Source organism: Chrysemys picta, chromosome 22, assembly GCF_011386835.1.
Source record: "Chrysemys picta bellii isolate R12L10 chromosome 22, ASM1138683v2, whole genome shotgun sequence".
Lineage (NCBI taxonomy): Eukaryota > Metazoa > Chordata > Testudines > Emydidae > Chrysemys > Chrysemys picta.
In genome coordinates this window covers 18,502,649-18,516,823 of record NC_088812.1, presented here as the reverse complement: position 1 = coordinate 18,516,823, position 14,175 = coordinate 18,502,649, and the positions used below count along the sequence as shown (strand labels likewise).

The following is a 14,175-nucleotide window of genomic DNA, read 5'->3' as shown; positions in this document are numbered from 1 at the left end:
CCGCGTGCTCCCATTGGACAGAGGGGTCGGGTCACGCCCCCACACATCCGATTGGATAGTCACGACCCGCAAACACATCTCATTGGTAGAGGAGATCCTTGCACTACCCCACTGCAGCAGTCTACTGGCTAAGATGGCCGAAGCCCCGCCTATTAACGTCTCTCATTGGGTGTCCATGCTTCCCCCCCCCCACTGTCTTTCTCGCTCCACTCGCGAGAGACTGTATCTCATCTCTGATTGGTTCGTTGATGGACAATCACGCTCTAAACTTCCCAATGTTTGGATGCTGCTGCCAAACGTTGAGTTTTGACTGGCGGGCTATATTGTCAATTATTCGGTGAGGTGGGAGTGTCGATTACTGTGGGGGAAATAATTAAATGATCTGATTTGTGTCACTAGCCCTAGCCCGCGAGCATTAACCCTGTGAAACAGTCCGGACCTGGGCTCCTGCCTGGCAGCATCACGGAAAGAAGAATAAAGACGCAGGAGCCAGCAAGTGCTCAACTGCGCATGCGCCGGATAAACCCAAGAGAATTCCCATATGTACACGAAGGGGGGAGGGAGCGCATTGGCCGCGCATGCGCAGTGCAGGGACCCAGGCGCCTGCGCGCTGGGGGGGCTGTTTTGGCGGGCGGCGGGCGTTGCGCAGAAGCGGCCTCTGCTCCGAGGGCCTGCGAGAAGGGGGAGTCGGTGCCGTGCCGGACCCGCTTCGTACCCAGGTACCCGGTGGGCGGGAGGCTTGCTGAGTTAGGGTATCGGTTTGTTCGGGCGGGAGGACCCCGGGGGGAATAGGGGCTCATTGTATAGAATGAAAGGGGTTAGGGGGCGGGCCCGCGACATCTGATGTACAGGCTAGCTGGCCAATGGACGGGTGGGGGCGGGGTTAAGGTAGTATGACTGGCAGCACAATGCTCCAGTGCCAGCTGCGCAGAAGAGGGAAGGCGCGGTAGCTGTGAGCCACAGCCTTCTCCGCCAATGAGACAGCCGTATTAGGGAAGGGGCGGTGCCTTCCGCTTTGACTGATGGCGCGGCGGACCAACGGGCGTGGGGTGTCTCGGAGAGTGCTCCTGAAGCGCATTAGGGTGGTGCTTCAGCCTGATGGGCGGGGCAGCGGGCCAATCGCGACCCGAAGTTGCAATGCCCGCCTCTGGACCCCATGAGGTGGGGGTTGGGAAATGGGGCGCACCCCTAAAGTGCAGAAGGGGACCTGGGAAAGGTAGGGTTCCCTTGCCACATCGTCTTCGGTTCTTGACCCATGCACGGCGCCTTCCTGCAACACCCCCGCTGCTCCCCCTGGAAGCGTCTCTGCTGCTTCTCCCCGGTTGGATTCGCTACACCGCTGTGTTCTGCAACCCCTCCTGCTCCTCTGCTCCCCCCCCTCCGATCCCCTGCACTGCCTTGTCCTGTAAATCTCCTCCCCCTCCCCTCGGATCCCCTCCTGCTCCTCTGCTCCCCCCCCCTCCGATCCCCTGCACTGCCTTGTCCTGTAAATCTCCTTCCCCCCCCCTCGGATCCCCTCCTGCTCCTCTGCTCCCCCCCCTCCGATCCCCTGCACTGCCTTGTCCTGTAAATCTCCTCCCCCTCCCCTCGGAACCCCTCCTGCTCCTCTGCTCCCCCCCCTCCGATCCCCTGCACTGCCTTGTCCTGTAAATCTCCTTCCCCCCCCCTCGGATCCCCTCCTGCTCCTCTGCTCCCCCCCCTCCGATCCCCTGCACTGCCTTGTCCTGTAAATCTCCTCCCCCTCCCCTCGGAACCCCTCCTGCTCCTCTGCTCCCCCCCCTCCGATCCCCTGCACTGCCTTGTCCTGTAAATCTCCTCCCCCGCCCCTCCTGCTCCTCTGCTCCCCCCCCTCCGATCCCCTGCACTGCCTTCTCCTGTAAATCTCCTCCCCCCCCCCCTCGGATCCCCTCCTGCTCCTCTGCTCCCCCCCCTCCGATCCCCTGCACTGCCTTGTCCTGTAAATCTCCCCCCCCCCCCGGATCCCCTCCTGCTCCTCTGCTCCCCCCCTCCGATCCCCTGCACTGCCTTGTCCTGTAAATCTCCTCCCCCCCCCCTCGGATCCTCTCCTGCTCCTCTGCTCCCCCCCCTCCGATCCCCTGCACTGCCTTGTCCTGTAAATCTCCTCCCCCGCCCCTCCGATCCCCTCCTGCTCCTCTGCTCCCCCCCATCCCCTGCACTGCCTTGTCCTGTAAATCTCCTCCCCCCCCCCCTCGGATCCCCTCCTGCTCCTCTGCTCCCCCCCCTCCGATCCCCTGCACTGCCTTGTCCTGTAAATCTCCTCCCCCGCCCCTCCGATCCCCTCCTGCTCCTCTGCTCCCCCCCCTCCGATCCCCTGCACTGCCTTGTCCTGTAAATCTCCCCCCCCCTCGGATCCCCTCCTGCTCCTCTGCTCCCCCCCCCCTCCGATCCCCTGCACTGCCTTGTCCTGTAAATCTCCTCCTCCGATCCCCTCCTGCTCCTCTGCTCCCCCCCCCCTCCGATCCCCTGCACTGCCTTGTCCTGTAAATCTCCCCCCCCCTCGGATCCCCTCCTGCTCCTCTGCTCCCCCCCCCTCCGATCCCCTGCACTGCCTTGTCCTGTAAATCTCCTCCCCCGCCCCTCCGATCCCCTCCTGCTCCTCTGCTCCCCCCCCTCCGATCCCCTGCACTGCCTTGTCCTGTAAATCTCCTCCCCCGCCCCTCCGATCCCCTCCTGCTCCTCTGCTCCCCCCCCTCCGATCCCCTGCACTGCCTTGTCCTGTAAATCTCCTCCCCCCCCCTCGGATCCCCTCCTGCTCCTCTGCTCTCCCCCTCCGATCCCCTGCACTGCCTTGTCCTGTAAATCTCCTCCTCCGATCCCCTCCTGCTCCTCTGCTCCCCCCCCCTCCGATCCCCTGCACTGCCTTGTCCTGTAAATCTCCCCCCCCCCTCGGATCCCCTCCTGCTCCTCTGCTCTCCCCCTCCGATCCCCTGCACTGCCTTGTCCTGTAAATCTCCTCCCCCTCGGATCCCCTCCTGCTCCTCTGCTCTCCCCCTCCGATCCCCTGCACTGCCTTGTCCTGTAAATCTCCCCCCCCCTCGGATCCCCTCCTGCTCCTCTGCTCCCCCCCCTCCGATCCCCTGCACTGCCTTGTCCTGTAAATCTTCTCCCCCGACCCTCCGATCCCCTCCTGCTCCTCTGCTCCCCCTCCTCCGATCCCCTCCTGCTCCTCTGCTCCCCCTCCTCCGATCCCCTCCTGCTCCTCTGCTCCCCCCCCTCCGATCCCCTGCACTGCCTTGTCCTGTAAATCTCCTCCCCCCCCCCTCCGATCCCCTCCTGCTCCTCTGCTCCCCCCCCTCCGATCCCCTGCACTGCCTTGTCCTGTAAATCTCCTCCCCCTCCCCTCGGATCCCCTCCTGCTCCTCTGCTCTCCCCCTCCGATCCCCTGCACTGCCTTGTCCTGTAAATCTCCTCCCCCCCCCCCGACCCTCCGATCCCCTCCTGCTCCTCTGCTCCCCCCCCCGGATCCCCTGCACTGCCTTGTCCTGTAAATCTCCTCCCCCCCCGGATCCCCCCCTGCTCCTCTGCTCCCCCCCATCCCCTGCACTGCCTTGTCCTGTAAATCTCCCCCCCCCCCCCCCCGAATCTCCTCCTGCTCCCCCGCCCCATCCCCTGCACTGCCTTGTCCTGTAAATCTCCTTCCCCCCTCGGATCCCCTCCTGCTCCTCTCCTCCCCATCACCTGCATTGCCTTGTCCTGTAAATCTGCTCCCCCCCTCCGAATCCCCTGCTGCTCCCCCTCCCCCATCCCCTGTATCACCTCGTCCTCCATCCCCCACCCCAAATCCCTTGTAAGCCCCTCGCTGCTCCTCCCCCCCCCAACGGATCCTCTGCACCCAGTCCTGCAAACTGCCCCCCTCCCGAATTTCCTGCAACATCCCTCATTGCACCCCCAGAATCCTCTCCTGCTACTCCCTACCCCTTGGATCCCCTGCACTACCCAGTCCTCCAGCCCCCCACCCCCACCTCCTCCTGGATACCATCCTCTGGGATCCCCCTCAAATCCCTCTCCCATCCATTTCCCTGTCCTGCAGACCTTCCTCTGGGGTTCTCTGCAACTCCCGCCCCCAATTTCTCTCCAGATCCTTTGCAACAGCCCCTGGACCGTCTGTGCTGCCCTGTTCTGCAACCTCCCTGGGATCCCAAATCCCCTGAAAATCCAACCCTCTGGACCCCCTCCCTGCTGGGTTCCCTGCAACATCCTCCTTCCTACTGCTTAGTCCCTCCTAAATCACCCGTAAATCCCCCTCTGCAAAATTCCTGCTACTCCTGATCTCCTGCAAACCTCCTGGCATGCACCCCCCCCCAAATCCCCTGCAGCCTCCCCCTGTCAACCTCTTGGATCCCCTGCACTGCCCTGTCCAAGATCCCCTGTAACAGCCCCCCACCACCAGATTCTATACAACTCCCCCCACTAGTTGCCCATCACAGATCTCCTGAACCCCCCCCCCCATCACCTGCCACACACCCTCCTGCTTGTCACTCCCCCCTGGGATTTCCTGCAACTCCCCCATCCCCTGCAACTCCATCTCCCCTGCTACCCTCCCACAGCCCTCCTTGTTGTCTGCCCAGATCTCCTGCAAACATACCCCTACAGCCCTCCTCCCTTATCCCCTGCAAAAACTCCCCCCTGTAGCCTTCCTCCTCCTCCTGAGGATCTCGCATCTCTCTCTCCCGCAGTCCCTGAATCCCCCTCACAGTCCTTCCTCTCCCCTCAGGATCCCCTGCAACTGCCCACCCACAGCCTCCTGATTAGGGAGGCTACAAACTCTACTCTGCCTTTCTTCCCACTCCATGATTTCCAGAAGCCCCCTGCAAACTCCATTGAGTTTTTTAGCCCTCTCCAGTATTCTTTGCAAACCTCATGGATGTTCCCAGTCCTGCAACCTCCCACCACATCCCCTATCTCTAGAACCATCACAGTAGGCCTGCTTCCAGCTTTGCAAATCCCTCTATAGCCCTGCTTGGGATCTTTTGTGAACATCTTCTTCCACTTTCATTTTTCATTTCAAAACCCCGATGTTCCCAGGATTTCACCTGCAAACCCCATATTGCTCCCAGCCTTGCATATCATGCAGCTTCTCTTGTGCCTATGCGACCTCCCAGCCCTGCAAATCCCTGTTGACACCCCTCTTCCTCCCAGTGCTCTCTTTATTTGTAGTTGTACCCCTCCCCCCTCATGTTTCATGCCTTCATTTCACATCCAAATCCAGTTTGTTGTTAAGTCTTCAGAGCAGTGATTCTGTCTTACAAGCCTATTCAGGTTTCCTCCCATCCAAGGGCTTTCCCCCACTGCAACCCTAGATAAATACTGTATGACCCATTATTGGCCCAGCTACAGTATTGGGAATAAGGTAGAACCTCAGAGTTAGAAACACCAGAGTTACAAACTGACCAGTCAACAGCACACCTCATTTGGAACTGGAAGTACACAATCAGGCAGCAGCAGAGACAAAAAATAAAAAAAAAGCAAATACTGTACAGTGTTAAATGTGAACTAAAAAAAAAAAAGGAAAGGAGCATTTTTCTTCTGTCATAGTAAAGTTTCAAAGCTGTATTAAGTCAATGTGCAGTTGTAAACTTTTGAAAGAACAACCGTAATGTTTTGTTCTGAGTTACGAACATTTCTGAAAAAAGAACTAGGAGTTCTTGTGGCACCTTAGAGACTAACAAATTTATTTGAGCGTAAGCTTTCATGGGCTAAAGCCCACTTCAATTATTCAACAAAAAAACTTCAAAAACAGACTCTAAGAAGAAACTGCAGAACTGGAATTAATTTGAACCATTAAATTAGGCTTGAATAAAGACTGGGAGTAGATGAGTCGCGCTGCCAGCTTTTTTGCCGCCCTAGGCGGTGGAAGGTCCCGCTCCCGAAATGCCGCCCCCGACGGAGGCAGCGGAAGATTCGGTCGCCGCCCCCCAAATGTTAGTGCCCTAGGCAACCGCCTAGGTCGCCTAATGGGTTGCGCCGGCCCTGGTAATTACACAAAGTAAAAACTATTTCCCCATGCTAATTTTCCCCCTACTGTTACTCATACCTTCTTGTCAACTGTTTGAAATGGGCCATCCTGATTATCACTACAAAAGTTTCTTTTTCTCCTGCTGATAATAGCCCACCTTAATCAGTTAATCTCATTAGAGTTGGTATGGCAACACCCATTTTTTCATGTTCTGTGTGTGTTGTGTGTGTGTGTATTTTCCACTGCAAGTATCTAATGAAATGGGCTTTAGCCCATGAAATCTTATACTCAAATAAATTTGTTAGTCTCTAAGGTGCCACAAGGACTCCTCGTTCTTTTTGCTGATACAGACTAACACGGCTACCACTCTGGAACATTTCTGAGTTATGAACAACCTCCATTCCTAAGGTGTACGTAACTCTGAGGTTCTACTATAATAGTTTCCAGACATGTTCACAACATTCTTGGTTTTGTAGACACCATGGTTCCACAGTGCACTAAAGTGTCCCGGGACATGGTCTTGTGCACTGTTATGGTATTTGAGGCCTTGGCTACACTGGCGCTGTACAGCGCTGCAACTTGCTGTGCTCAGGGGTGTGAAACCCTACCCCCACCCCCACCCCCCGAGCGCAGCGAGTACAGCGCTGTAAAGCGCCAGTGTAATCAGAACCTGCAGCGCTGCATGCTCGCTTGCAGCACTGCAAGCTATTCCCCTCGGAGAGGTGGAGTACATACAGCGCTGTGAAGTCCCGAGTGTAGCCAAGGCCTGAGTTTGCACATGTGAAAATTAATCCGGAATAAGATAGGATGTGAAGTTACAGTGGCTCATTTTAACTATCTGTAAACCACTAATTCTTGTGTCCTATGACTGTAGTGGTGTTAACTGCCCACTTCACTTTGAATGGTCTCTTGCAACATGTGCTAACTCCTTATCTGTTCCACCCTTGTATTTAGCTATAACACTCTCAGTACCTTTTGCAGACCTGAAGAATAGCTCTGTGTAAACTTGAAAGGTTGTCTTTTTCATCAGCAAAAGTTGATCCAATAAAAGAGACTACCTCACCCATCTTGCCTGTCTAATATACAGGGACCAATATGGCTACAACAACACTGCAATTTACTGTGGGTTAACTATTCCTGATTAACTTCATGTCTAAGTGTACCTTGTTCTGAATTAGGGCAGGTCTTCACTACGGGGAGGGGGGGGTCGATTTAAGATACGCAAATTCAGCTATGCGAATAGCGTAGCTGAATTCGACGTATCGCAGCCAACTTACCCCACTGTAGGGACGGCGGCAAAATCGACCTCTGCGGCTTCCCGTCGACGGCGCTTACTCCCACCTCCGCTGGTGGAGTAAGAGCATCGATTCGGGGATCGATTGTCGCGTCCCGATGGGACGCGATAAATCGATCCCCGAGAGGCCGATTTCTGCCCACCGATTCAGGCGGGTAGTGTAGACCTAGCCTCAGTTTAAACATGAAAAAGGCATGCTTATCCTGGAATAAGTATCTATATAGAGAGTTAATCCACTTTAAATTCACACACACTCTACCATATTCTGGATTAACTTTCATGTATGGATACAAAGCTAGTAGCAACAGAAGGGGCAGATGGGATTTGAACCTTTGTCTGTTGTATGCTATAGCACGGTGATTTTACACTTTTTTTCCTCTGTGGGCCACTAAATTTCAAATGGAGGTGTGGACCCCTTTGGAAATCTTAGACATAGTCTGCGGACCCGAGGTTGAAAAACACTGTTCTATGATTATAACAACCTTTCGTGGCCCCCTTAGACATAGTCTGCAGACCCCCCCGAGAGTCCGTGGACCACCAGTTGAAAGCCACTGCTGTAGCAGTTACCATGCTTGGGCACTCAGATACATGTTACTGCTCTATATGTAGCAAGATAAAACCAAACTTTAACCCTGTATGTAAAGAAAAAGTATCTGGATGTCTTTGACTGATTTTTTTTACCACTCTTGTAACTCTTATAATAAAGCAAAGGTAATCTAATTTCATACTGATTGTCTGAATTCTTATTAACTCTTCCTTTGCCCTTGCCTCCAAAATTGGTCTATGTGGCAATATTGTCCAGGTATCTAATGAGGGACTCAGAGAGCCTTTTCCTCCCTCTGAAGGAAGGCAGGATTTCAGAACCTGATGAACCAGTTACCTGCTCTTGACAGGTTTCAGAGTAGCAGCCGTGTTAGTCTGTATCCGTAAAAAGAACAGGAGTACTTGTGGCACCTAAAGCAAACCCCCAACCTAAAGCAAATACTCACTAGCAACCACACACCACTGACCCAGGAACCTATCCTTGTAACAAAGCCCGATGCCAACTCTGTCCACATATCTATTCAAGTGACATCATCATAGGACCTAATCACATCAGCCATACCAGCAGGGGCTCGTTCACCTGCACATCTACCAATGTGATATGTGCCAGCAATGCCCCTCTGCCATGTACATTGGCCAAACCGGACAGTCTCTCGGCAAAAGAATTAATGGACACAAATCTGACATCAGGAATCATAATACTCAAAAACCAGTGGGAGAACACTTTAACCTGTCTGGTCATTCAATGACAGACCTGCGGGTGGCTATATTACAACAGAAAAACTTCAAAAACAGACTCCAACGAGAGACTGCTGAGCTGGAATTGATATGCAAACTAGACACAATCAACTCAGGATTGAATAAGGACTGGGAATGGCTGAGCCATTACAAACATTGAATCTATCTCCCCTTGTAAGTATTCTCACACTTCTTATCAAACTGTCTGTACTGGGCTAGCTTGATTATCACTTCAAACGTTTTTTTTCTCTTACTTAATTGGCCTCTCAGAGTTGGTAAGACAACTCCCACCTGTTTATGCCCTCTGTATGTGTGTGTATATATATCTCCTCAATATTTATTCCACTCTGTATGCATCCGAAGAAGTGGGCTGTAGTCCACGAAAGTTTATGCTCTAATAAATTTGTTAGTCTCTAAGGTGCCACAAGTACTCCTGTTCTTTTCACCTGCTCTTGTTAGGCAAATCGTATGCTTGAGAGTTTCCTTTGAGGAAACTGTATTCTGCCCACCTATTTCAGAACAAGGGGCAATGAGAATTTAATGGTGGGAGTGGTATTCCTTACTGAAATACTGGGTTTATTTCTTACCCCACTGTCTAATTACCATGATGTTTGGAAACCAAATTATATACACACGCACATGTTAAATTAGACCAGGTAACTGGAGCCTATGCTTCAGAACTTACCCTTGTGTAATTTTCATTTTACTTGTATGGCTCTCATCACCCTGGTATCTGAGAACTTCCTAATACAATAACAGCCAGATTTGCTTGTTTTAATAACTGTCCAATGCTGTTTTAAAACATATTACTAAATATGTTTGTATCCCTGCACCCTTGTTAGTCGTATATCCTGAAGCAGAGAGAGCCCTTGTAATTTAAAATGCCTGAGCTGCAGATTGGTAGTGATGGTTTTATTTAACAGTCTGCTTGGTATAAAGACAAGACTAAACATGTTACTGTTGCAAATATTAAGCCACTTGCTTGTTTCTGTTTGAGCTGTAACTAGTTTTCATCTTCTTAATATTGGTTTAACCATCTTCTATAAGGCTTCCATGTCAGTCACTTCTCAGCAAGATGGCTGCCACCAGCTTGAGTTTCAGAAATGGCAATTTTTACTTCAGATTTAAACCCAGTTGACGATTAGTCAGAGCAGTAATTTTGGGGAAGGGGCTAGGATCTTTGAACTCAGAAAGGAGGCATACTTCCCCAATTGATCTCCTAATCCTAATAGCATTTGTTTGTATGTGTTGTAATTACTGTTCACGTAAAATGAGAGAGTAGCTCCATAAAGCATTCAGATACATTTTAGCTTTAACATGTTGGAAATGGGGCTACTTTTGTGCATCAGAGCTCATTAGAATAAAGCAGCTACTTTAGAAATTTGTAGATAATTCTGATTTTTATATTTAGCATGCTTTTTATCCAAAGGGAACTATAATGGATATTGTAACAACATGCACTCATATATATATATAGAGCTGGTGTTACCATATGCAGCAAATGTTTCTTTACCAGACACATACTTGGATGTTTTTCATTGCTTGTAACTAAGGGCAAAGTTAGAAGTCTTCATGAGTGGAGAAATTATGATAGAAATAAAGTTCTGGCCCTTATCTTGTACTAACCACTCTCAAAATCTGCATAATTGCAATGTTAAATTTTACATTAATGGAGTTCTAGTACTGCAAATGCAACCAAGTTTGCCTGACACAATGTAACACCATTTCATTTGTAGTGCAGATGGGACCTTACCAGTGGCTTTAGCATGACTCTTAATGTTCTGGTCCAAAGTACAAAATTGACCCCCTGTTCTAACTGGGTCTCCTGGCATGGTTATACTTCTTGTGTAGAAAGATCCTTAATATGAAGCCCTTTCATTGTGTTACTAGAGCAAGTTGGGCGAGGAGCGAGCTTGGGAAGAAGGGAATTCTCTCTAAGCTGGGGCAATACTGTTGAGTGTAGCTCTCCCATTAAAAACTTGGAGCTGGAAGAAGCTTCACTTCCCCCACATGAGCCTTTTGAGCCATTGGATCTGTGGAAGTAGGAATACAATAGTCCTCTTGTGCTCTGGCCTCAGTGTATTTAGGCTCATTGCCTCAGAACGTAGAGGTTGCAGAGACAATGTTGCATGGTTTCTCCAGCTGTGCATCATATTATTGGGACTTTCTGTGTAAATGTCAACCCAGAGTAGATAGATGCTGTTTGCAAATGCTGAAAAGCATAGAATCATAGAAGATTAGGGTTGGAAGAGACCTCAGGAGGTCATCTAGTCCAACCCCCTGCTCAAAGCAGGACCAACCCCAACTAAATCATCCCAGCCAGGACTTTGTCAAGCCGGGCCTTAAAAACCTCTAAAGATGGAGATTCCACCACCTCCCTAGGTAACCCATTCCAGTGCTTTACCACCCTCCTAGTGAAATAGTTTTTCCTAATATCCAACCTAGACCTCCCCCTCTCCCCCACTGTAACCTGAGAACAATGTTCCTTGTTCTATCAGCTGCCACCACTGAAAGCAGCCGAGCTCCATCCTCTTTGGGAACCCCCCTTCAGGTAGTTGAAGGCTGCTATCAAATCCCCCCTCACTCTTCTCTTCTGCAGACTAAATAAGCCCAGTCCCCTCAGCATAATTCCCAGTTCCTTAAGTATAATTAAAATGCTTCAACCAAACAGGAGCAAGAAAGGTAGGACCTTGCTACTTTGTCTTATTCACTTAAAAATATAGGCTCTATTCTTTGCCATCCCATTCACTTAAAAAAAGACATGAACCAGACAGCCAGATCTTTTAAACTGGCAACCCTATTAAACCAAATCTAAAAACCAAACTAAGCAGGAGCCAGGTCACTTTTTTTTTTAATGCTGCCCCTCACCCTGCTCTCCACATGTTTTCAGAATACCACCAACCTGGCTCTCAATTTTGCCAAAACAAAGTCCTCATAAATCCTAAAACAATAGAAATGTTTTCATGATTTTTAAACAATAATTATTCTACTGGAAACAAGTTATTGGGATACAAACATTGTGTAAGAGTGTTATTTCAATATAGCAGCACTTAGAAGCTAAAAGGAAAATTGGCCAGCCCACACCCCTCCAAAACTGACTTCCTGGATTTTTATTGTTCAACCTGAGAGAAGAGCAAAAAGTAGACTCGTTTTTTAGAATCTTTCAGTTTTAACAAATCTAATATTTGATAAAATTCTGATAAAGTGCATTCCATTTATAAGAATCGCTGAAATAAGAATCAACTGCATTTAGTGATCAAAACCAGTGGGACAAAATAATTCCTAGAAGAACATAAAATTCTCCATTTGTAAGAATCAACTGCTTATAAGAATCAAATCATCCAGGACAGATGTGATTCGTATAAAAGGAGTGCACTGTATTTGTATCTCCAAGACTTAGGCCTGTCAAATGAAACCTGATATGCTGAATTAGTTCACTGATGGGATGTTTTTGCTAACTTGACCAGTTCAAATAATTAATCATGGTTACCTATATTTTAGATTGTCCTGTTAAGACTTCAGAGTTGAGACACCATTGAGATAAACTGGCAGATTTATCTCCGATGACTGGCGGATAGCTAATGTAATGCTGAATTTTAAAAAAGTTTCTAGGTGATCCTGGCAATTACAGGCCAGTAAGCCTAAATTCAGTACCAAGCAAATAGGATGAAACTAGTAAAGAACAGAACTGTCAGACACATATATGCACACAATATGTTGGGGAAGAGTCATCATGGCTTTTATAAAGGAAAATCATGCTTCACCAATCTATTAGAATTATTTGAAGGTGTCTGCAAACATGTGGACCAGGATAATCCAGTAGATATAGTGTACTTGGACCTTCAGAAAGCCTTTGACAAAGTTTTCTCACCAAAGGCTCTTAAGCCAAATAAGCAGTCATGGGATAAGAGGGAAGGTCCTCTCATGGATCAGTAACTGATTAAAATATAGGGAATAAAAGGTCAGTTTTCACAGTGGAGAGAGGTAAATAGCAGTGAAGCCCAGGGACTGAATTGGGACAGGTGCTGTTCAACATATTCATAAATGATCTGGAAAAAGAGGTAAACAGTGAGATGGCAAAGTCTGGGAGGATATAAAATTACCCAAGATAGTTAAATCCAAACCTGACTGTGAAGAGTTACAAAGGGATCTCTCAGAACTGGGTGACCAAGCTAGAAAATAGTAGATGAAATTCATTGTTGATAAATGCAAAGTGATTCACATTGGAAAATATAATCCCAACTGTACATACAGAATAAAGGGATCTAAATTAGCTTTTACCATTCAAGAAAGAGATCTTGGAGTCATTGCAGATTGTTCTCTGAAAACATCCGCTCAGTGTGCAGCAGCATCAAAAAAGCTAACAGAATGTTAAGAACCATGAGAAAAGGGATAGATAATAAGACAGTAATTATCATAATGCCACTAAATAAATGCGTGGTATGCCCACGCCTTGAATTCTGTGTGCAGTTCTGATTGCCCCACCTCAAAAAAGATATATTAGAATTGGAAAAAGTACATAGAAGGGCAACAAAAATTATTAGGAGCATGGAACAGCTTTCATTTGAGGAGAGATTAAAAAGACTGGGACAGTTCAGCTTAGAAAAGATCCAACTGAAGGCAAGTCTACATTACAGCGCTGCATTGGCACAGCTGCGCTGTTGTAGCGCGTCTTCACCAGGCGCGCTATTCCAATGGGAGAGTGATCTCCCATTGTCATAATTACTCCACCTTGGTGAGAAGTGTAAGCTATGTCAGCTGGAGAGTGTCTTCTGTTGACATAGAGCCAATGTGAACTGGATTGCGCAAAAGTCGCGTCACTCATGGAGGGTGTGGGGGTGGGCTTTTTCACTCCCCTGAGCAACATAAGTTAGATCAACTTAAGCAGTAGGGTAGATCTGCCCTAAGGGAGGTTATGGTAGAGGTCTATATAATCATGAATGGTGTAGAGAAAGTGACTATCAAAGTGTTCACACAGAGCACTGCCAACCCGTGGAATTTGTTATCGAGGGTGTTGTGAAGACCAAAAGTATAATTGGGTTAAAAAAAGAATTAGCTAAGTTCATGGAGGATAAGTCCATCAGTGGCTATTAGCCAGGATGGTCAGGGACACAACCTTATGCTCTGGGTGTCTCAATCTCTGACTGCCAGAAGCTGGGACTGGACAACAGGGAAATTGCCCTGTTCTGTTCATTCGTTCTGAAGCACCTGGCAGCGGCCACTGTCAGAAGACAGGATACTCAGCTAGATGGATTATTGGTCTGACCCAGTATGGTGGAGAATTCACTCCACAGAGTTATTATATGCCTTATCAAGATCGTTGCATTGAGTTACATTTAGGAGTATTTTAGCAACCAGAAAGGCTAGGAAATGTAACTGCCACTTTAATTAAATTAATTACAGTTTAAATGCTGTAGTGTATATTGGGAAAGCTTCTGTCTGCATGGAGACCCTAGGCTGTTTTTATTTTAGCCCTTTCCCTCCAATACTTGCCAATGTTGGCATGCTACTGTACATTTAGGGCAGTCTATGCCCCAAAAGCTTTGCCAGCACAGCTATACCGACAAAGCCTTCAGGCCTAGCGGAGAAGCAGCTTACACTGACAAAAGGAGTTGTTTTTCTA

General features: G+C 49.0%; 1 protein-coding gene across 3 annotated transcripts in view; it reads left to right on the top strand.

Moving 5' to 3' along the window:
- The first annotated feature begins 388 nt into the window (after positions 1-388).
- Positions 389-14,175, top strand: part of CBX5 (chromobox 5) — a 67,731-nt gene continuing 53,944 nt past the window's right edge. The window contains exon 1 of one of the 3 annotated variants that reach the window (XM_042842239.2): positions 389-719. In XM_042842239.2, coding sequence (XP_042698173.1) covers positions 511-719 — 209 coding nt within the window. In that variant the 5' untranslated portion in view covers positions 389-510. Of the gene's footprint in view, positions 720-872; positions 1,217-14,175 lie in introns of those variants that run through there. The other 2 variants (XM_005307704.4, XM_042842238.2) reach the window with 2 other exon arrangements.